Source organism: Panthera leo, chromosome B4 (assembly GCF_018350215.1).
Source record: "Panthera leo isolate Ple1 chromosome B4, P.leo_Ple1_pat1.1, whole genome shotgun sequence".
Classification (NCBI taxonomy): Eukaryota; Metazoa; Chordata; class Mammalia; order Carnivora; family Felidae; genus Panthera; species Panthera leo.
Genome location: NC_056685.1, coordinates 48,054,149 through 48,076,231, shown reverse-complemented (window position 1 = coordinate 48,076,231; position 22,083 = coordinate 48,054,149). Strand labels below are relative to the sequence as shown.

Sequence of the window (22,083 nt, the reverse complement as noted above, 5' to 3'; positions counted from 1 at the left end):
TCACTGCTCCTTGAAAGAAACTATTATTGAAAACTATACCACCTGCTCTCATTCCCAACCCTTTTGCTGTTCGAGCCCGAGTCAGAGTTCCTGCGGCTTCAGCTCATCTACAATCTGCTGCTCTGTGACTCAAGTCTACCTGTCTGCCAAGAGGACTCTTGGGTACCAGGCAGCAGAGACACATCTTGATAGAAGAGTTTTCTACATTTCCAAGAAGAAGAAGAAAAAAAAGCTCTGCCTCCAGGATAACCAGAGACACCAAATTACAGTCTGTCTCCTACAAAAAAAGAAAAGAAACAGCATTTCTGCTACTGAAGGTATAGTGGAAGTGTGAGTTTGTGAGAATCTACGTTTGAGGATACATGACAGCTAAAGAGCAAAGCGAATATACAAGAAGCTATTACTTACCTCCTTAGGGACGTGTCTTGTCTGTCTCTAGATCCCCCAGGAGCACCTAGCACAGTAACCAGCCTCTCACCTATCACTCACGAAGAGCATATTGGATTAGTTCATTATCAAGACACTGCCTTCAGAAAATAAGAGATGAGTACCCTTTTATCCTCACTGCACTTTAGATCAGTGATATCCAGCCTAAGAGAGCCTCAGGGCACAGGTTTGGACTCAAGTCACAAAACTGGATGGGCAAGTTACGATGGGGCCAAGGGAGGAAACAGAACCCATGGGATCACTGGGCATCTCTGCCGTGCTGAGGTCTTGGAAGAATGCAAAAAGTTGCGTACCACCGGACACATGCCAAGTGATCCAGAATTGACAGCTCAACCTTACTGGGAAAGTAAGTCTGTATGAGAACCAGTTTATGAAGTGAAGTCCTTTGCCCTCAGAACCTCTCCTCCATCCATCAGGGGAGCGAGCAGAACACTGCAGCTCTGTCTTCAAACCAGACTGCACTCAGGGCCAGGAGAGTAGATCAGAGAAGGAATCAGAAAGGCAAACACGTGTTTGTGGCAACTCCCTTCTCTGTGGAACTTTGCCCAGATCTGGCCCCAAATATAGGGTGGCCACAACTTCTGTCTCAGGGCAGCATCCTGCTACAGCACAGTCAGGTCCAGGAGTGAGGGAAAACTGCCCACCCAGAGTAGATAATATCTGGAAGGAATGAATATTTGGGAAAAGTCCCAGTGTTAGTTTAGGGCCAACCAGTCTCCACCTTCTCTGGCCCCCTCCCACTGGTTCCTCCCATTTCAGCTGCTCTAGTTCTTATAAAAACTCCACAGCCTTCCACTGACAGCCTGCAGGAGCCTCTCTCCCCTCTGCTGCTGCGCAAGCCAGTGAGACCAACCCACAGGACCACAGAGACACCATGAAGAGCCTGCTCCTTCTCTCCATTCTGGCTGCCTTGGCCGTGGCAGTTCTGTGCTATGGTGAGAAACCTTTCTTCTGCCATTCTTCTGGTGTTTCTTTCCTGTCTCTGATTTCAGTTTACTGCAGTTTTTTCCTCCCCCTCCTCCTCTTCTTCCCCTTTCTCTGATATAATCTTAAAGTATCATTAACTTAACATTTCCCAAGCCCTGTGGACACTGATTCATTCCATCAAGTGTTTTTTTTTACATACTGAATATCCAGACTTTCGTATACAACTTGACAGGCCTGTCCTGTCTCTGGTAAGTCACTATTCACCTAGACACTTCACTGTTTCAGAAAGAAGATATCAAATTCCCAGCCCCTGAGTTCTCATGTTTAAGGATGTTTACTTCTACGTTGGGAACTGTTGGTTAAAGGTATTAGTTAAATCACTCACCTTTAAGAAAATCAGTTCTCACATGAAGTGTTAAGTATAGCTCTCTCTGCAGGGACAAGACAATCTCCTAAACTTACTACATTTCTTCAGTGAATTGATCTAAAAACAAAGTTTTACATTTAAAGAACCTCAGAGAAAAATAGACGGTATAATTTCTATTGTCCAAAGATAAATTTCACCTGGTTTCTCTATGTTGTTAATTATATCTGTGTCTGATCAAAGCTTATGAAAGAAAATCCAAAGCAAGATTATTTTTGATCAGTCTTACGCTTCAGTTATCTGGATATCTTAGATGTCCTTAAACCTAAATCATACTAATAACCATCTGTATTTCTTCTCACTCTTGAAATTATTCACATGGTTTCGGTATCAGAGGATTTGGTATTTTCATCTCCTTTTTAATTTTTTACATAAAACCACTTGCTTACGAATATAAACCTCTTATTGCCAAATTTACCTGCAGCACATGGGAGAGCAGTGGAAAGAAGAAACCTTTTGCTTTGGCATCGTCTCAGTTCTTTCTCTGAACTGGCATCACGCCCAGTGTGAGTTGTCCTCTGGAGCCAGTGGTTTTTGTGCCTGCCAAGTTAACACAGGTCCTTAAGAGGCTTTAGGAACCTCTTAAAAACCTGTCTTGGTAAAGCCCAACTGACCATCTCCCCAGTCTGCCTGGAAGACGTTGGCTATTTTCCGGACCCTTCTGTCCCTTTCTCAACCCTGCTCTTAGCCAGGTCCCAAATTAATCACAGAAGATGCCTCTCTGGAGATTTGTGTGCAACATCGAAATTATCTTATTTCACTAGCCTGAGGACCTCATAGCCCTTGAGAAATTTCAGTCAAGGCCGTGACGACTAGCTCCTTCAACATCAGCAAATCTGAAGTGTAGAGATAATTACATCAAGGACAGAGCTAGAGACACAACTTGCAAATCCAAAATGCCTGAAATTTGTCATAACCACACTGCTAAATATATTCTTCACATCTTTTTGACTCTTTTCTCTCCTTCCTTCCCCAAATGCAGACCATTGTCATGTCTGATAAATAACAATCAAATGAATTTTTTTTTATTCCAGAATCTCATGAAAGCATGGAATCCTATGAAATTTGTAAGTAAATATTTGACTTCCTTATTTAAATCTCATGTATTAAAGAATCTCCCTCCCTAGTCTTAAATAGACAAAATAATAATCCATTGAGGTAATACAGGGAAGAGAAAGAGGGTCTCTTTTGGAAAACTACGTTTAAAAATCTAATGACCGTAAAAATCGCCAGACGAGCAATTTTTTTTAAGCTTGAAATAGCATAATATGGCCTTGCAAGTGCATTCGACAGAATTGGAGCCATAAAATCTCATTTGGAAATTTTAAGTTGGCACCACATCAACCACACAGATGGAAAACAAGGAGTAACAACAAATGGCAGAGTAAGGAATTCGAGGCCTGGTCAGCTGGGAAACCACAGTCATCAGCATTACATTGAATGTTACTGAATATCTGGACTTTCAAAGACTGAGTGTGGGAAGAAGTAACGCAACACTCTCGTTTTCAGTTTTTCACTATTTTCATAACATTGACACTGTCCATTTCCAGTAATCAAAAGTCATGCTTTACAAGCATGTCCCTCCTCAGGACAGAGAGAATTTCTCCTCACAGGAATTAAAAACACACCGAATAGGAACACCAACATTGAAAACGGCAAAATGATTTCCCAAAGGGGAAATAAACACACAGAAATTACTGTGGCCTATGTAATAAGTCTCTAAAATACATACACTGCTTTCCTTTGATCAGGCAGTTTATGAAATCGGCTTTATCTTTCCCTTTGACTTTTGTAGATCTCTAGTTACATGGAATGCATGAATTAATGAGTTTTCAAATATATATGTGTCAGGGACTATTCATGGAAATATTTTCAACTACTGTTTCCCTAAAACTATAATTATCTTTTTTTCTTTTAAGATCCCTTCACTAACAGGAGAAATGCTAATACTTTTATATCCCCGCAACAGAGATGGAGAGCTAAAGCCCATGAAAGGTGGGTAACAAAACTTGATGGAAAGAGGTAATTTTTCCCAACGTAGCATCGCAGATCAGAATGGAATGAGAAACTTTTTTTTTTTAATCATATATATTATTTCTAATTGTGTCCCCTAAATCAAAGAATTTAAAAACAGTATACAGAAAACAACTGAATTTCAAGAAGAATAGTTTATGAAAGACCCAGAAAGCAGAGGGAGGGAGAAGGAAAAGGAGGACAGAAAGAAAATTTCTATTTTTATTAAAAAAAAAAATTACTCCTGTTCCACCTTTCCTCCCTGTTAAGTATCTCTTAATATTGGGGTGTGTCTCCTATATTTTCTTATTATTTTTCCCCCTTTTCCTTTTTAAAAAAAATTTCTATTATGTTCTCATTTGGGGCCTCTTTTTTCCCCCCACTTTCTAGGATTAGAGAAAGGACCAAGCCCACCTATGAGATCAATCGGGAAGCCTGTGATGACTTCAAGCTTTGTGAACGCTATGCCATGGTTTATGGATACAATGCTGCCTACAATCGCTATTTCCCACAGCGCCGAGGGGGCAAATGAGATTGGAAAAAGTCTCTTTCTTTCCAGAGCCTGGTGCCTGGTTTTGTATTCCTTTGCAGTAGCATCACTGAACTATATAAACACATACAAACTGCTTATTTCTTAAACATTCTTGTCTGGCTGCAGCCCTCCTCCCTGCCCCCAGATTGATAAGCAATGAAAGCGCAGCGTAGTGAAAGTCAAGAAGGACTTAAGATGTGTAATTACTACAAAATAAACTGCTGGTTGGATACTTTCATTTTGTGAGTCTGATTTCTTCCGGCAAAATGCTGAGATATTTAAATCATGGCCCACCTAACCCAGAATATGAGATTCTGTTAATCATGTTCTGGTGTTGATTAGAAACATAACTGCATAGAAAGAATGAAACTTAGAAGGCATAAGTCACCCAGCCATAATTTGTCTAAACTCTACCTTGGGACTGGTGAATGATTGCTTCTTAGTATTTCCAGGGTTTTCAAACATTATAGATAATTAATCATATGATTTTCCTGCTCCCAAACTTTTTAAGATTTATTTATTTAAGTAGTCTCTATACCCAGTGTGGGGCTCAAACTCACAACCCTGAGATCAAGAGTCACATGCTCCTCTGACTGGGCCAGCCAGGCGACTCTGCTCCCAAACTTTAAATGGTCCTAAATCCTTTCTGTGTGGATTCCAGGTTCTATCTTGGCTCATCACCCTCATCATAATTTCCTGAGTGTTATCATTTCTTAAGATGTCACAGCTTTGACTCTTACTTAGGCCAAGAAAATGTTTGCTTTCACAATCACCAGAGATTTTTTAACAATTCAGTCATGGAATTTTGGAGCCAGACAATATGCTATAACTCACTTAAGCCTGGTTTGTCAATGAGGAAATGAGACTCCAGAGTCTCCCGCTTGGTAGTTAGAGACAGAGCCCAGGACTTCTCAATCCCTGTTCAGAACTTTCTCTTCTTTGCCATGAGAACTTGTTCATGCCCACCTTTATCATCCATTCCTTTTGGTAGGCCCACTGTCTTCACGTCTTTAGTGGATGATCTTTCTAATCCTTCAAAATCCAGCACAAAACCCAACCACTTTATGAAATCAGTAATGATTAAATTCACCCACTTCCTATCACACCACTCAAGCCAGTGTCTAGCCTTTGAGGAATATATGTAAAGAGTCAAGTACAATAACATTATTCAATTTGTTTAAAAATTTTTAATGCTTATTTATTTATTTTTAAGAGAGAGAGAGAGAGCACAAACTGAGAAGGGACAGAGAGACAGGGAGATACAGAATTTGAAGCAGGCTCCAGGCTCTGAGCTGTCAGCACAGAACCCGACACAGGGCTCAAACTCACACCCGTGAGATCATGACCTAGCCAAAGTTGGACACCTAACCGGCTGAGCCACCCAGGAGCCCCTATTCAATTCATGTTTTGATCAAAATTTCTTTTTATGTATATTTTCTTGGCTAACATTATGGTAAGAAAGTGTAATTTCTTTTCTCTCTACAGACTTGGTACTAAGTTCTGTTCATAAAGGGTTTTCAATGAAAGCTGTATAAACACAGACTGACTAGTCATGCCTGGGAGGGACCCCCCAATTTTGAAACTGTTACATTCATCATAATAATGTGTGTTATATAATTTAAACCATCATCATATAAATGTAACGATGACTGTTTTATCATTTTCTAAGCTATTATGCATGTGATAACTCATTGGGTCTTACAATAGCCCAGAAGATGAGTAGTATTTATTAGATGGTAAAATTCAGACTCAGAACGGTAACTTTCTGAAGACATTGTAGTGAATGCCGTGGTGTATTACTCAAGCTGAGATATGCCCCTGGCCAACAGACATATTGACAGCTGATGGTTCCCAGCCAAGGGTTTGAGTACAATTCCCTACAGACCTCTAGAGCTCTCTCTTCTGTGCATCTCTCTCCTCTCTGATACTCTTCTCTGTGATCACTAGCTACCTTTCTGGACTCCCAGCTCTGTCTCCTCAATTTAGGAAGGCCATAAGGCTTTGCTGGGTTCTATTTTCTGTTGTATGTTCTGAAAAGTCTCCAAAAAATTGGGGCAGTTATAGGACTCATCCTCATTTGCATCAGCGTCAAGGAGTCCAAAATAAAGCAAAATATAGGGGGAAAGGGGAATAAAAACTAAAAGGGACAAATTGAAAACAAATGGCAAGATGATAGACTTAAACCTATCACACTAATCTCATTATACGTAAACAATCTAAATGGTCTAGTTATTTTTTTGCTTTTACATATGCTATAGATCCTATAAGACAATTTTGTTATTTTTGCTTTAAAGAGTCAATTATTTTTTAAAGGGCTTAGATAATACAAAAAATATCTCATACATTTACCCATGTAGTTTCCATTCCCATTGCTCCTCATTCTTTTGTATGCATCTAGATTTCCATCTGGTCTCATTTTCCTTCTGCTTGATGGACTTTCTCTAACATTACTTGTAGTGAAGGTCTGCTGGATTCTTTAAGTTTTCAAATTTTGCCTTCACATTTGAAATATGTTCTCACTGCATATCAAATTCTACATTGTCAGTTTTTTTTCTTTTCATTCTTTTAAGATGTTCCACTGTCTTATAGCTTGCATTGTTTCTGCTATAAATCTGTTGTCGCTCTTATCTTTATTCTTCTATAAGTACTGTCTTATGTCTTGCAGCTTCTAAGGTTTTTCTATCATTGGTTTTGACTAAATTGGTTATGATGTACCTTGGCGTGGTTTTCCTTATTTTTTTTGTTCTTCAAGTTTATTGAGCTTTGTAGATTGCATTACATTTTATTAATTAAATTGAATTAAATATCAGTCATTATTTCTTCAAAGATTTTCCTTCCTTCACTCCACTTCTCCTTTGGAGACTGCAATGACATGCACTTAAAGTTGTCGAGGGTTCCCTGTTATTAATTTAATTTTTATAAGCTTTTTTTTCCCTCTGTGTATTTCATTTTTGACAGTTTCTTTTAATGTGTCTAGAGTTTATTCAGTTATATCCAGTAATATCTAATTTACTGTTAATCCTATCCAGTGTACTTTTCATTTTAGACATTACAGTTTTCATCTATGGTAGTTTGATTTGGATGTTTTCTTATTTTCCATATCACAACATTTTAAACATCTTAGATACAGTTAGGATAATTTTTTTTAAAGAGAGGGAGAGAGTGCGAGCAGGGGAGAGGGACAGAGAGAGAGAGAGAGAATCTCAAGCAGGCTATGTACCCAGTGTGGAGCCCAATGGGGGGATTGATCCCAAGACCCTGGGATCATAACCTGAGCCGAAATCAAGAGTCAGACATTCAACCAACTAAGCCACCCACATACCCCTGGATAACTATTTTAATGTCCTTGTTTGCTAATTTCAATATCTGTGTCACTTCCACACTTGTTTTGGTTGGTTGATTATTCTACTTATTATGGATCATAATTTCCTACTTCTTTAATTCCTGGTAATCTTTTATTTGATGCCAGACATTGCAAATTTTATTTTTGTGTGTGTGTGCTGGATATTACTGTATTTTTATAAGTATTCTTGAGCTTTGTTCTGGGAATAAGTTAAATCACCTGCAAAAAGCTTCATTGTCTTAAATCTTCCTTTTAAAATGAGAAAAACTCAGTATTTAGTCTAGGCCAATTGCTTCCCCCACACTGAGAAAAGATCTTCTTAGTGTTGTACCCAATGTCCCATGACTGGGTGGTAAGAATAGGCAATAATCCCAGCCCTTAGTTAGTGCCAGCCACTGTTCCCTCTATTTCTCTTGGATGAGTATTTTCTTATATTTATGTGCCAATCAGCTCCCTACCACATATGTGAGAGGTGTCCTCAAGATATCCGGAGATCCCTCTCTCTGTAACTCTCTCCTTTCCAGTGTTTTGCCATGTAAACTATAACCACCATATTCTCCCACGACTCTCAACTCATCAACTCAACAAGTCCACCATATTTCATTTTGGTCCTCCCTCCCTGAGCCATAGCCTGGAAATTCTATTAAGGCAACAAGCTGAGGTAATGACAGGACTCACTTTGTTTCTCATCTCTTAGGGATCACCATCATCTTTCATTAACTGATGCCCAGTGTCCTGAAAATCATTGTTTCATATGTATTGTCTGTTTTCTTTAGTTATTTATTAAGAGAGGGTAAATTGCCTAAAAGCCCATTATCAGACAGGACTACTCTGAATAGTCATCTCAGCCTCAGAGTTTTCTCATAGAACTGACTGAGCCATTTACTAAATTGTATAACAGCTCAAATGTTCACTCTGCCTAGGCCTATGTTCTTCATCCCTCTCAGGCTGTACCCAAAAGTACTCCCTTATAAACCATCTGCACACAAATCTCTGAGTCTTAGAGTTTGTTTCCCAGGAACCAAATCTGTGACAATCAATCAGATGGTAAATATTGGGACCAAGGTTTTCAAGCTCCAGACCTCTTATCAATTACACAACACTGTAGTCATAGTTTTTGAGCTGACAAGGAGTTCATCAATAACCTAATTCAACCTCTTCATTTTATGTTGAGTAATTTGAGAGCTTAGCGACTGAATGACTGTTCCAAGACCAGGTAATTTTATTCTCTTGAGAAATTCACTTGTACTGATCTCATGAAACTTAATTCCATAAGCCAGTTTTTAGAAAGGGTTATGTACAAATGGTCCATATATTTGTACCAAACTTTCGTCGTATATAGTCACACTTTCCAATCTGACGAAGCTAGTTTTAACATAGTTTCAAGTCGGTCAAAATTTTATCTATCCACCTTCTTAGTTCTATTTCCTTTTTGATATGCTTTGGTCTTTCAGAGCTAAGACAAATGAAGTAAGAGGTCACAGGCCTTATTATCTTCCCCTTTCATGATCTTGGCGAGGCCTTTCGTGGAATAGTACATCCTGGGAACCTAAGAGTGCTTGAACGTAGGCAGAATACTCTTCTCCCAACCTATAAAGAAATCTTACATTTCAGCATAGAGTTTAAGAATAAGGACTTTGGAACTCCCAGCTTCACCACTTAGAAGTGTGAAATTTGTGGGCAAGTTATTTAATCTCAGTGGGTGTCAATTTCCCTATCTGTAAAATGAGATTATTCTAGTACCCACCTTAAAGTTGTTGTAAATATTAAATAAATGAAATATATGCAAGTACACAAAACAGTGTCTGGCATAGAGTAAGTGTTTAATAAATGTTAACTATGGTTACTGTTATTTCCTATTCTACTATTACTATCGTTGTAATGTACTATCCTCTGTATATTAAGAAATGGCAAGACAATTCCTCTTGGGGATTCCCACTTATACTTTGAAAGCAGTCAGCAGAACTTATAGCCAAAAGCTATTGAGAGCACTGGCCAGCTTGTACTCCACTCTTCCTCAATTTGCCCCCATACAATATCTACCTATGCTGATGAAACATGTAGTGTAAGAACAGTAGGCCAGAGTAATTCATTTTTGTTAAGAAAAATTTATTATCTTAGCTTTTATGCTCAACTGGGTTTAGAATTCATGCAGCTGTGTTTTTATGCAGTCATAAAAGTATCCATATTAGAATGGAGTGAAAGTTATATACTTAAATAGTAGTAGTAGTACGTTTAAGCACTATTTAAATCCCTATCTCTACCTTTTCAGTAAAGAAAATTTGCAAGAAACCTGTTGTTCTACCTCTGAGTTCTTAAGTACCTTGATTACCCATCATTAGTCACCTTTCCTTCACTTCCTCAATTCTTATGATCTGGGCTCAGTTCTTTGCCATAATACATAATTCTAATGAGAGAAAATTTTATCCTGAACTTATTTTGATTTGGAACCCTGAAACTGCCCAAACTGGCTCTCTTTTTTTAATTCACAAACTAGGGTTCTATTTCACCCTAGGTGGCCCTCCTCTGGAGCCTAGACATTGCCACCTTTCTGACTATCACTAGATATATCTTCTGCCATGCCTCGTCCATAAGTAAGAATTCCTGGTAATTGATGTTAATTCAGAAAAGAACATATTAATCCATTCTTCTCTACAAGAAGAATTAATCCATTCTTCTCTACAAGAAGGGGCATCTTTATCCATGATGTATTATACATCCTAAACTATCAACCATAATACTTCAGTATGTCCCCACTAGAGACTGAGGGCTGAGTGAGAACTAAGGTAAGGAAGGGTCTGAGAACTAAGGTAAGGAAGCAGGAGTGGGGTCTGTTTATCATATTTTGTAACCCACATGAAGAATTTATACTTTCCCTCCGTACAGTTCTAATACCTGTGGGTTGAAAATCCTGAGTCATACAAAAAGAACAATTTCACCACAGGACATTTGCAAAAGTCCCATTTAAGCTCTAGATGCTACTGGTCACATCTCTTCATGCTAAGAGGACAGTTGGCAAATAACAGAGTCATCTTTTCTCAAGGAGATAATTGAACATGTTTATCAGGAGAAGGTAGGGCTTCTGAATCTAAGAAGGGAAAAATGCATTTGATATCTAGGTAATCCATTGGAATACCTCTTGATGTTTCTCTGCCCAATTGTGATAAGAAATGGACAGATATATCAGCCATGGTCTGAGAAGGGCATGGCGACCAGCTCATAACTCTCAGGAATGGGGATCTATTTCACTTAGTAAATTAGACACCTAGACCACCAGATATGTTGACTAACAGTAAGGTGATCTAGAATGGGTAGTTGAAAGCGAAATAGTGAGTATTAGTGGTTCTCAGCATTACAATGAGCTGCAGTAGCAGGGGCTGTGGTTTGTCCTGCTATTTTTTAAAAGTATTCTAACTTGCTCTAGGAGGGAACTAGATTTCAAACATGAGAATATACTAAAAGAGAAGTAGAGCTGAGAAAGAAGAGATCATTGTTATACTAAAACAGGGAAATACATTTCGATAAAACAGGAAAATGTGACTAGATTATAATTTTTTCCTGGAAAAGAGTCCAACCAGAATCCTGGAGAAGCTGCTTCTGGAACATAAACAGTGTTTATGTGGATGTAACAGTGCAAGTGTGGACTGTAATTGATTTTGTGGTCCTTTCCTTTCCCCAGGACTGAGGCACTCATTTCCTCATATGCCAGCAGCTGATGGCTTTCAGTGGGCTGAGTCCCTGTCCCCAAAATTGCCCTTAGCTGAAGAGAGCAACTTGCTCCAAGTTATGAAACAGCCCACATCTTAAAACTGGTCAGTGCAAGGGCATAAAGACATAAGCCTTTTCCCCGACACTGGATTCTTTCAGTCTTGTGATTACTTCTTTCTTATCTTCCCTTCCCCTGCCAGCTCAGTTTTAAAAAGCCAGAAATGTTTGGCTTAATTGCTCAGTTTATGAATATATGTGCACACACGCACACACACACACTCACACACACACACACACACACACACACACACATTCACACAGCAGAGATAGAATATGGAAATCTTTTGGTGGACTCTAAATTCACTGAGATTGAAATTGGCCCCATTTTTCTCCAATTTAAAAATGTAAGCTACCCCCAAATTACCCTTAAGTAAGTTGATGGTAGGGACTACATTATGAGACTTACCTATTAATTTCTTTTAGAGAAATGAACTGGGTGACCTGTTGGGGGTTTTTCCATCTCTCATTTCTCTGAATTCAGACAGTGAAGGCTAACCAACAAACAAGAAAGCCAGGAACATAAGTCATCTAGGGTTGTTAAAACATGAGGTTAAGCTTTGAAAAATACTGTTCAAGAAATGCGCTTTTTTTCAGCTAATACAGGAGATTTTTATGGTGCTTACCTAGAAACACTCTGACTCCTTTACTTTGGAGAAAGTAATATACAAAATTTGTCTCTACCCATTTCATCTAAGGATAATGACTTCTTTTGACCACAAACCTATAATAAAATAGAAAAATAACCTGCATACATTTAGATACGGTTTTTAAACATTCCGAGAGAGAATTTTCCTCCATACAAGGAGTCTTAGAAAAGATCCTAAAGAATAATGATTTTGTATTATAAAAGTATTCAAAGAAAATCATAAATGCTGTGACTTACTCCTAGGAGTGAATTAGACCTCAAACATGAGAGTGCACCAAAAAGTCATAGACCTGAGAAAGAGGAGATAAATATTTCAATAAACTGATAAATACATTTCTACATACAGCCATGCTATACAGGAAAAGATGGCTAGAACTACAAAATTTGGTAGAAGCACAAGGACAAATAGCACCCATGTCTTTGAAAACATAAAAGGAATTAAGAGAAGAAAAAAAATGGAGCACATTTACACCAGTGTTTCCCAAAAAAATATTCTAAGGAATGATGTTCCAGTCATTGTCCTGCCAAAAGTTGTTTTATGCCCAAATAAGTTCTATTGTTTTTGTATATCTCCTCTTGGAGGCATATACTTATATAAAATTTGGTATATTAAAACCTCTGTATGGTCCATCAATAAAGGGATCTGTTTGAATCTAGTTAACACAGGGGGTCACAATTTGACACTAGAATGTTCTTTTTAAAGAGCATTGATCACCACCATGCCCAACTTACTTTAGAATTGTTGGTCAAGCCCAACCTCTCACTCTTTCCTTATATAGCATGCCTAGCATGTATTGAACATTTAAAAAGTATTTATCATATACCTGCTCTACACTACACCCTATGGCCATACTGTAGCAGATGATCAGTTTGCACTTAAATCTCTAGTGTTGCAAAGTTCTCTAGGTCACATGATGCTCTAGCTCATCTTTGGATAACTAAATGTTAGGATAGAAATTTTTCTTACATTGAATCCATCTAAACATTTTAGCATTAACTCTTCTCTCTAGAATAAAACAGTGTGCATATATTCAACTGCCTTATATATCTTTTTTCTTTTCAAATTTCTATATTTGCTATGCTGCTCAGGCACATTCATACTCCCATATATCTTTTCTTTTCTTTATTTTTATTTATTTATTTATTTATTTTTAGCAAACAGAAACACAAACTCCATTCATTTGTAAAATAAACTTATTCTCTTATCAGGAGCATGGCAACCTGGTATATCAGCTATGGTCTGAGAAATACATGGTGACCAGGACCTCACAACTCTCAGGACTGGGGGTCTATTTCATTTACTGATTGAAATATTCTTTCTATATTGATACAAAAAATAGCCCAATGCTATATGTTCCATTTGCTATGATTCTAGTACAGAAAAGCTACACAATTTCTTTTTCATTATTTTATTTTATTATGGTAAGCACACTTAACATAAGATCTACTGTCTTAATTTTTTTACATGTAGTTGTTGACTATAGATGCAATATTGTATAGCAGATCTTTAGAGCTTATTCATCTTATTTAATTGAAACTTTATATTCCTGGATTTATAACTCCCCCACTAACCCTTGGCAATCACTATCCACTCTTCAATTACATGAATTTGACCATTTTCACATATCTTACATAAGTGGAATAATGCAATATTTTCTTTCTGTGACTGACTTATTTCACTTAGCATAATGTAACAAGATTCATCCATTTTGTTGCACACTGCAGAATTTCCTTCTTCTTGAAAATTGAATAGTATTCCATTGTATGTATATACCACATTTTCTTCATTCATCTGTCAATGAACATTTTACTCATTTCTACATATTGATTATTGTGAATAACACTGTAATGAACATGGGAGTTCAATTACCTCTTCAACATTCTGATTCTTTTTTGGGGGGGGGGGTGTATACCCAGAAGTAGAATTGCCAGACTATATGTTTTAATATGTTTAATATGTTTTTATTCTAGTTTTAATTTTTTGAAGAACTGCCATATTGTATTTCATAACAGTTCACCATTTTGCATTCACGCCAATAGTGTGCAAGGATTTCAATTTCTCCACAACCTCACCAATAGTTATCTCTTTTTTTTTTCTCCAAAATTGCCATCCTGACAGTTGCAAGGTGATATCTCAGTGTGGTTTTGATTTCATTTCCCTGATGATTAGTGATAGCATCTTTTTACGTATCTGTTGGTCATCTGAATGTTTTCTTTGGAAAAATAGCTATTTAAGTCCTTTTCCCATTTTTTTCATCAGGTTATTTTATTATTTTATTTTATTTTATTTCATTTCATTTTATTTGCTCCTGAGGTGTAGGAGCTCCTTATATATTTTGGAGATTGACTTTTTATGAGACATATGGTTTGCAAATATTTTCTCCCAACCTCTAGGTAGCCTTTTCACTCTGGTGATTCTTTTACTCTACAGAAGCTTTTTAGTTTGATGTAGTCCCAATTGTTTATTTTTGTTTTGAATACCTTTGCTTTCTGTGTCATATCTATGAATCATTGCTAAGACCAATGTCATGAAGATTTTCCCCTATGTTTTCTGCTAGCAGTTTTATAATTTTAAGTCTTAGGTTTAAGTCATTAACCCATTTTGAGTTGATTTTTGTGCATGGTGTAATGTAAGGGTCTCATTTTATTCTTTTGAATGTGGATAACTAGTTTCCCAAACACGATTTGTTGAAGAGACTATCCTTTCCCCATTGTGTATTCATGACACCCTTGTTGAAAATCAGTTGACTGTAGATTCATTTATTTATTTCAGAGCTCTCTATTCTGTTCTCTTGGTCTATATATCTGTCTTTATGCCAGTACTATGCTATTTGGGTTACTGTAACTTTGTAATATATTTTGATCAGGAAATTTGATGCTTCCAGCTTTGTTCTTCTTTCTCAGGGTTTTTGCAGTCATTTGTGGTTCCAAATGAATTTTAGAATTGTTTTCTTCTTATTTCTATCCAAAATACCATTGGGATTTTTATAAAGACGGCATTGAATCTGTAGATTCCTTTGGGTAGTATGGGCATTTTAGCAAGTCTCCCAATCATTGAACATGGGATGTCTTTCCATTTATGTCTTCTTTAATTTATGTTATCAATATTTTATAGTTTTCAATATACAAGTCTTTCAACCTCAATAAGTTTACTTCTAAGTATATTATCCTTTCTGGTGCTATTATAAATGGAATTATTTTCCTTTTCAAATAGTTCATTGTTAGTGTATAGAAATTCAACAAATTTTTATGTTGATTGTTATCCTGCAACTTTACTAAAATTGTTTATTAGATCTAATAGGCCTTTTTAAATAGAGTTTTTAAGGATTCTTATATATGAAATCTTGTTGTCTGCAAACTAGGACAATTTCACTTCTTTCATTTTCACTCAATGTAATACAGGAAGTCCTAACCAAAGCAATTAGGCTAGACAAAGAAATACAAGGCATACAAACCAGAAAGGAAGTAAATTAAATTTGTTAAGACTTGTTTTATGACCTAATATGTTATCTATCTTGAGGAAAGATCCATGTATGCTTGAGAAGACTGTGTATTCTGCCACTATAGGGTGGAATGTCCTGTATATGTATATTAGGTCCAATTGGTCTAAAGTGTTATTCAAGTCCTCTGTTTTGTTTTGTTTTTGTTTTTGTTTTGTTTTTTTATGAATCTTCTGTCTGGGTGTTGTATCCATTATTGGAGTATTCAAGTCTTCTACTATGATTGTATTGCTGTCTATTTCTTCTTTTGGTTCCGTCAATGCTTTATAAATTTAGGTGCTCTGATGTTGAGTGCATATATATTTATAATTGCATATATATTTATATGTTCCCTGTTGAATTGGCCCTTTTGTCATTATTTAATGACTTTCATTACATCTTTTGATGGTTTTTGACCTAAAGTCATTTTTGTCTGTTATAAATATAAACACACCTCCTCTCTTTTGGCTACTATTTGCATGATTATCATTTTCTATCCCTTCACTATCAGCCTATGTATGCCTTTAAACCTAAAGTGAGTTTCTTACAGACAGGATATAGTTGGGATTTTTTAACGTTTATTTATTTTTGAGACAGAGAGAGACAGAACATGAACGGGGGAGGGTCAGAGAGAGGGAGACACAGAATCCGAAGCAGGCTCCAGGCTCCGAGCTGTCAGCACAGAGCCCGACGCGGGGCTCGAACTCATGGACCGCGAGATGATGACCTGAGCCGAAGTCGGCCGCCTAACCGACTGAGCCATCCAGGCACCCCTAGTTGGGATTTTTTAATCCATTCGGTCACTCCATATTTTTTGCTTTGGGAGTATTATCATCTGAATGTATCCTCTCACCCAGATTCATATGTTAAAATCCTAATTCCTGAAGGTGATGGTATTAGTAGGTAAACTTTAAGAAATGCATAAATCACAAGTGTGGAGCCTTTATGAATGGGATTAGTGCCTTATAAAAGAGGTGTCAAGAGCTCTTTAGCCCCTTGCTGTGTGAGGACATGTGTGAGAAAATGTTGGCTATGACTCAGAAAGAAGAACTTCACAAGAATGTGACCATGCTGGCACTTTGATCTCAGACTTCCCAGCCTCCAGAACTGTGAAAAAAAAATGTCTGTTGTTTATAAGATATCTGTTCTGAGGTATTTTTTTACAGCAGCCCAGACAGACTAAGGTGATGTGTTTAATGATGTTCAGGTTATGTGTATTAAATGCATTTTCAACTTAAGATATTTTGAGCTTATGATGGGTTATTAAGGAATAACTCCATCAAGTTGAGGAAGATCTGTACATTTTGGGAGGTTCATCTTATTTAGGCTTTGTTGGGCTTCTTAAATCTGAATGTACATATCCTTCCCCAGATTTGGAAAGTTTTCAGCCATTATTTCCTTGAATAAACTTTCTGGTCCTTTCTTTTTCTCTTCTTTTGGGATTCCAATCATGTGTACATTGGTTCTCTTGATGATGTTCAATTAGTTCCCTAAAGCTTTATTTTCTTTTTTTTCAGTCTTTTTTGCTCCTCTGGCTGAATTATTTCCAATGCCCTGTATTCAGCTTTGCTGATCCTTTTTTCTGCTTCAGCTAGTCTATTACTGAACCCTTCTAGTGAATTTTTCAGTTCAATTGTGTTCTTCAGCTTCATGATTTATGTTTGGGACTTTCTTATACTTTCTTTCTCTTTGTTGAAATTCTCACTTTGCTCATATATTGCTCTTTTGACCTCAATGAGCAACTTTATGACAGTTATTCTGAATTTTCTCTCAGCTAAGCCATATAACTCCATTTCATTAATTTTGGTTTCTGGAGATTTATCGTATTTATTTGTTTAGAAAATCTTTGCCTGATTCTTCATTTTTCTTGACTCTCTATTGGTGTCTGCACCTTTAACAAAGCAAGCACCTATCCCAGTCTTCATAGACTGGCCTCACACAGAAGAACAGCTTCACCTATCAGACAGCCAGAGATTCTAGGGGCCTCTATTAACTCTTTTTCCTCTCAAAGAGAAGCAGAAAGCTGTGGTTTTTGTCCTCTTGCTCTGTTCTGAGCTGGGGAAGCAAGAGGAGGTGTAACTATGGTGATTACCAGTCCAAACCATTATTTCTATTCCTCCTTATTGTCAAGACTGTGCTGGAAAAACCAAAGCCCCAAAACTGGCAAAATAGATACCAGTTCGTGGGGATACTCCCAGAGAGGCTGGGGTGCTAGATGCATGGATCAATCCTTTCCTCCTCTGAGGGAAGCAGAGAGCTGGGGACAGGGGGAGGTTCATTTGCTTATCCTGTGCTAAGCTGGGGAGAGGATCTATGGCATCTACACACTTGGCCCATTCTCTCCCAGCAGCTAGACTGTGCCAGACCCATCAGACACCCAAGATTGTCAAAACTGACAAACGTTAATTCTTTGGTCAGCCCTAGAAAAGTTGGGGCTCTAGACACATGAATCAACTTTTTCGTCTCCCGAGGTATAGCTGAGAGATGACACTCTTCATCCTAATAACTCTGCGCTGAGCAGAGAGAAGGATCTATTGCATCTACGAACCCAAGATGCCATCTTCATTTTCCCCCGGGTGGCTAGATTGTGCCAAACCTGTCAGAGTTGCAAAACTAGTGAGACAGAAGCCAGTCTTCTGGGTAGCCCCTTGAGAAAAGTTAGGATGCTGGGTGTACAAACCAACAGCTTCCTTCCCCTTGGAGAAGCTGGGAGCTAAAGGGTTTCTTCCAGATCATATGGTTGTGCTAGGGACAGGGACTCCAGTGTGAGGGGGTCCCAAGTTTCTCTACCAGCTTCAGTGAGTCTGGATTTGTGTTTGCTCTAGGCACAGGAGACTTTCAATTAGTTTCTGGATTACTCACAAAGAGAATTTGTAAATTGTTGCTGAATTGATGTTTATAAGGAAAAGGCAAGTTCAAGCCTTCCCACTTCACCATCTTGCTTATGTCACACTCCCTCAATGCATCCTTTTCTGAATATATTCTAGTTTATCAGTATCTGTCCCATAGGACCCGAAGTACAAAATATTGTCTGATGGTTTCAGAGTTCAACTAACTGTGACCTGTCATGACCCAAACCTATTTCATCTATGAGGAGTCCAAGCTTACATTTATTTCTTTCATGGTTGCTTCTCATGGGCTGTTAAATCCTTCAGGTGTTTTGACATAAGCTGCTAGCAAATCATATCTTCCCCCATCCTCTCCTTCTGAGTACATTTTATAATCTAAATGCAAAGTATATTTTATTGCTTTTTAAATGTCATCTTGCTGAATTCGATAGCTGAAATAATTTTGTCATTTATTTTATTAGCTCTTTTTGGAGATATGACTCACCTGAAAATTTGATGAGAAAGTCTTTTATGCCTTTGAATAAAATATCTTTACCAATGAAGATTAGCAACAGATTCATCAGGGGGAAAGAGCCAAAAAGAGTGAGGGAAGGCAGCACTAGGAAGGAAAGGTTGGCATCAAAATTCACTTCAAAGCTAATTGTAACACCTTGCCACTGCATCTTCATTAATGTAGCTTGCTATATTGGAGGTCCCAGTGCAGATTTAGGGAGCCAATAAGTTCATTACATATGCTGTCTGAGGTCAGTCACTTGACCCCCGTTTACTTTATCCCCTTATCATTCAAAATGCCTAACAGAGTTATCAGGTGCTACATAATGATTTGCTAACATATAATCCAATATAAACCCAGCTAACTGGGCCAAGAGGGCAAAAGACAAAGGAAGTTCATTAAAAGTTTACAATGAGTCAGATAAAGTCTCCCAAATGAAATGCTATTTAGAGGATTTCCCAGGCCAGGCCTTCCTCACTCCTCCCTACCCCAGAGGTTTAAGTCCATGTTAGGTACTAACATGTGCTTTGGCATAGAAAGACATGAGACCAGGTCATCTGAGCTAGAACTATGACAAAGAAGGAAAATATTGTCTTAAGGATCCACACTTTTCCTTTCCAGTGTCTCTTTTTCTCCTCTCCACTACTGACTCAAACAAGTTTGCCTTTGTTTTTCTAAGGAGATGTTTGTATTTTAAAAATAGAATTTGGAGAGGACTATGTTCACACACACACACACACACACACACACACACACACAAAACTAGTCTCAAAGAGTGACCTTAAAGGCATCAAGACAAGCTCCTGAACAAGATGTTTTGTCACAGGGTACATCTCAAATCATATTATAAAGTAGCAATCTAGTCTACTGACAAGTAAAGAGGCTCTTCTTTGCCATCTGAACAGCAGGTTTCTCTGGTTGTGAACCAAAAGTAAAGAAAAAAGAGACCCAGACAATTCCTAGAGGAATTCTCTAGATGAGGGGGAACCTGAAGCTTACCTTGGGAATTATTCATTTCTAGAGCCCCTGCATTTTCCCAGCATATATAAGAAGTCAGGATTGGTTTGAAAGAGAAACATTCTAGGCCTAATATCTAGAATGTCAGCTATGGATGCAAACCTAAGTAGAAATGGTATTTGTGTGTGCGTGCATATGTGTGTATGTATGTGATGAAAAAAAGAAGAGAAACAATCTCACTGCAGATAACCCTCCTCTCTCCCAGCTCACTGCAAATGCAATTCAAGATCTTCTCCATACAAGGTCTGTCCTTACTTCTGCCCACGGAGCCTTGGATGTATGGTATTAATTTTTCATTTTTATAAATGAATTTATTTTAAATGATTTCACATATATACATATTTTCCACTGGTACTAACAATATCTATGGGTTTTAGGCAAAGCAGGTATCATTATCCATAATCAAGAGATGTGAAAACTAAAACAGTACTAAATTAAAGTCATAAGTAAGCTAAAAGCAAAACAAGACTGAAACTCAATTTTTGACATCTGAATGGCCCCTTATTCACCACAAGTGAGAAGCTTTGGGAGTCTTTTTGCAAAAGCAAAAAATAAAATAAAATAGGGATGGACCATGTTTGCAAACCGACCATACTTTCAACAGCAGAGAAAAAAAAGAAGACCAAACCCTAATGCTGAAGAAATGTTGAGAATGAAAAACTCCTGTGCAATCATCTTTCAGTTTCTGATAAGACTTCTTTGGGAATCACAAAGTTATATGTTTGAAATCAGTCTAAAAAGCACTTTTCAGTTTGTAACAAACTAGATCCCTTGGACAAAATCAAATAATTCAATTTTAGTTTTGCAAGAAGGGAAAATAAACCTGTACTTCAAAAATATTTACAGTTCAGGGTTTTTTTTTTTTTTCCCCCTTTGCACTCAGTGACCTGAAAGATGAAAAGAGGGCGTTGAGCCAAACCAAAATATGGGTTTCTAAATGTTGCAGTTAAAAACCTTCAAAGTCATAATTCAGCTCTGTGCCTGCCTGGTGTACACATACCTACAATTTTAAACAATGACATGATTTATTATCTTCACATTGAAAACAAAGAGATATTACTTCCAGAGGCTAAATAAGATTTTGACAGGATCAACTAGGAATTCAGATATTCTGTAGAATTAGCCCTATGTATACTTCAAAAAGTTTTTTCAGTATCCGTATTTTTAAGCCTCCAGATTTCCAAGATCTTTCATCAGAGACCACCCCACAGGATATTTAGTTTATCTAATAGATAACTATGCTAATCCTGGTACACATAAATCTGGGCTTTCAAAGAGAATCAAGGAAATGCCTTCTTTCTGTCTTCAGCTACCAAAAGAAATCCAAAATAATTCATTTTGGATGCACCAAAATGAAGCCTGTGTCTATTCCCCATTTGGTGGTGGCACTCTGCTTCCACAATTCATCATTGGCTGATGTTTTGCTGGGCATGTGAGGTTTTGGGAAAGGTGGATTGGAAAGTTTATTCCTTCATGAGAGGCCATGTATTTCTCTAAACTTAATTGGAATTTATTTTCAGTATCTCTCTCCGTGTTTTCTTGCGCTCCAGTCACTAGAACCAAAGAGGGTCAAAACTAGTCGGGAAGATTCCTTCCTCTGTTTGACCTCTCTTCATGTCATAATCTCAGTAACCCAAATCTCCTCCTTAGAAAGTTCAGATGTATGTGTCCGTTAAATCGAATGACTGTCTCTCTATCGTGACTCATCTTATGGCTCTATTTTACAGCATAGAAATGGGCTCTGGATATCAGGCCATTATGTCTAGAGGAGAATAAACATGAAAAGGAAAGGGATTTAAAACTAGGCAGTATGACCAGTGGTTAACATCATGAGTGCTGTTTGGTTTGAAGCAGAAAAGGTGTATATGACATCCAGGTACAAACATGCAAAGGTTTAACATGTGAGAAAAGAAAAAGATTTACATGTTGTCATCTTAAGGGTGGGATTATGAACAAAGGGTAAAAAAGACAGGGAGAAAAAATGTTTCAATGAATGCAAAATTTAAGAGACAAATCCAAATTTGAAAAAGGTCGTTTCAGTAAGCTTCTCACCACGGACTACGTTTAAACATGGGGATAACACCACTCGACAGGAACAATGAAAAGGGGATTCTGGGAATGGATTGTCAGTTAGACCAAATGAAC

General features: G+C 37.6%; 1 protein-coding gene and 1 long non-coding RNA gene across 3 annotated transcripts; one reads left to right on the top strand and one right to left on the bottom strand.

Annotated features, from left to right (window-relative positions):
- Positions 1 to 1,232: 1,232 nt before the first annotated feature.
- LOC122224286 (matrix Gla protein) lies at positions 1,233 to 4,581 on the top strand. Its single transcript, XM_042945893.1, has 4 exons — positions 1,233 to 1,382; positions 2,833 to 2,865; positions 3,718 to 3,793; positions 4,202 to 4,581. The coding sequence occupies exons 1-4, from the start codon at positions 1,322 to 1,324 to the stop codon at positions 4,341 to 4,343; spliced, it is 312 nt and encodes a 103-aa protein (XP_042801827.1). The 5' UTR covers positions 1,233 to 1,321; the 3' UTR covers positions 4,344 to 4,581.
- A 4,387-nt stretch (positions 4,582 to 8,968) lies between these two features.
- Positions 8,969 to 12,169, bottom strand: LOC122225579. Of its 2 annotated transcripts, none has more exons than XR_006205244.1 (3): positions 12,078 to 12,169; positions 11,861 to 11,982; positions 8,969 to 9,276 (listed from the first exon to the last, which is right to left on the bottom strand). It is a non-coding gene; the product is annotated as an uncharacterized LOC122225579 (long non-coding RNA). The 2 variants fall into 2 exon arrangements; XR_006205243.1 differs by having other exon boundaries at positions 11,861 to 11,945.
- Between the last annotated feature and the right edge of the window lie 9,914 nt (positions 12,170 to 22,083).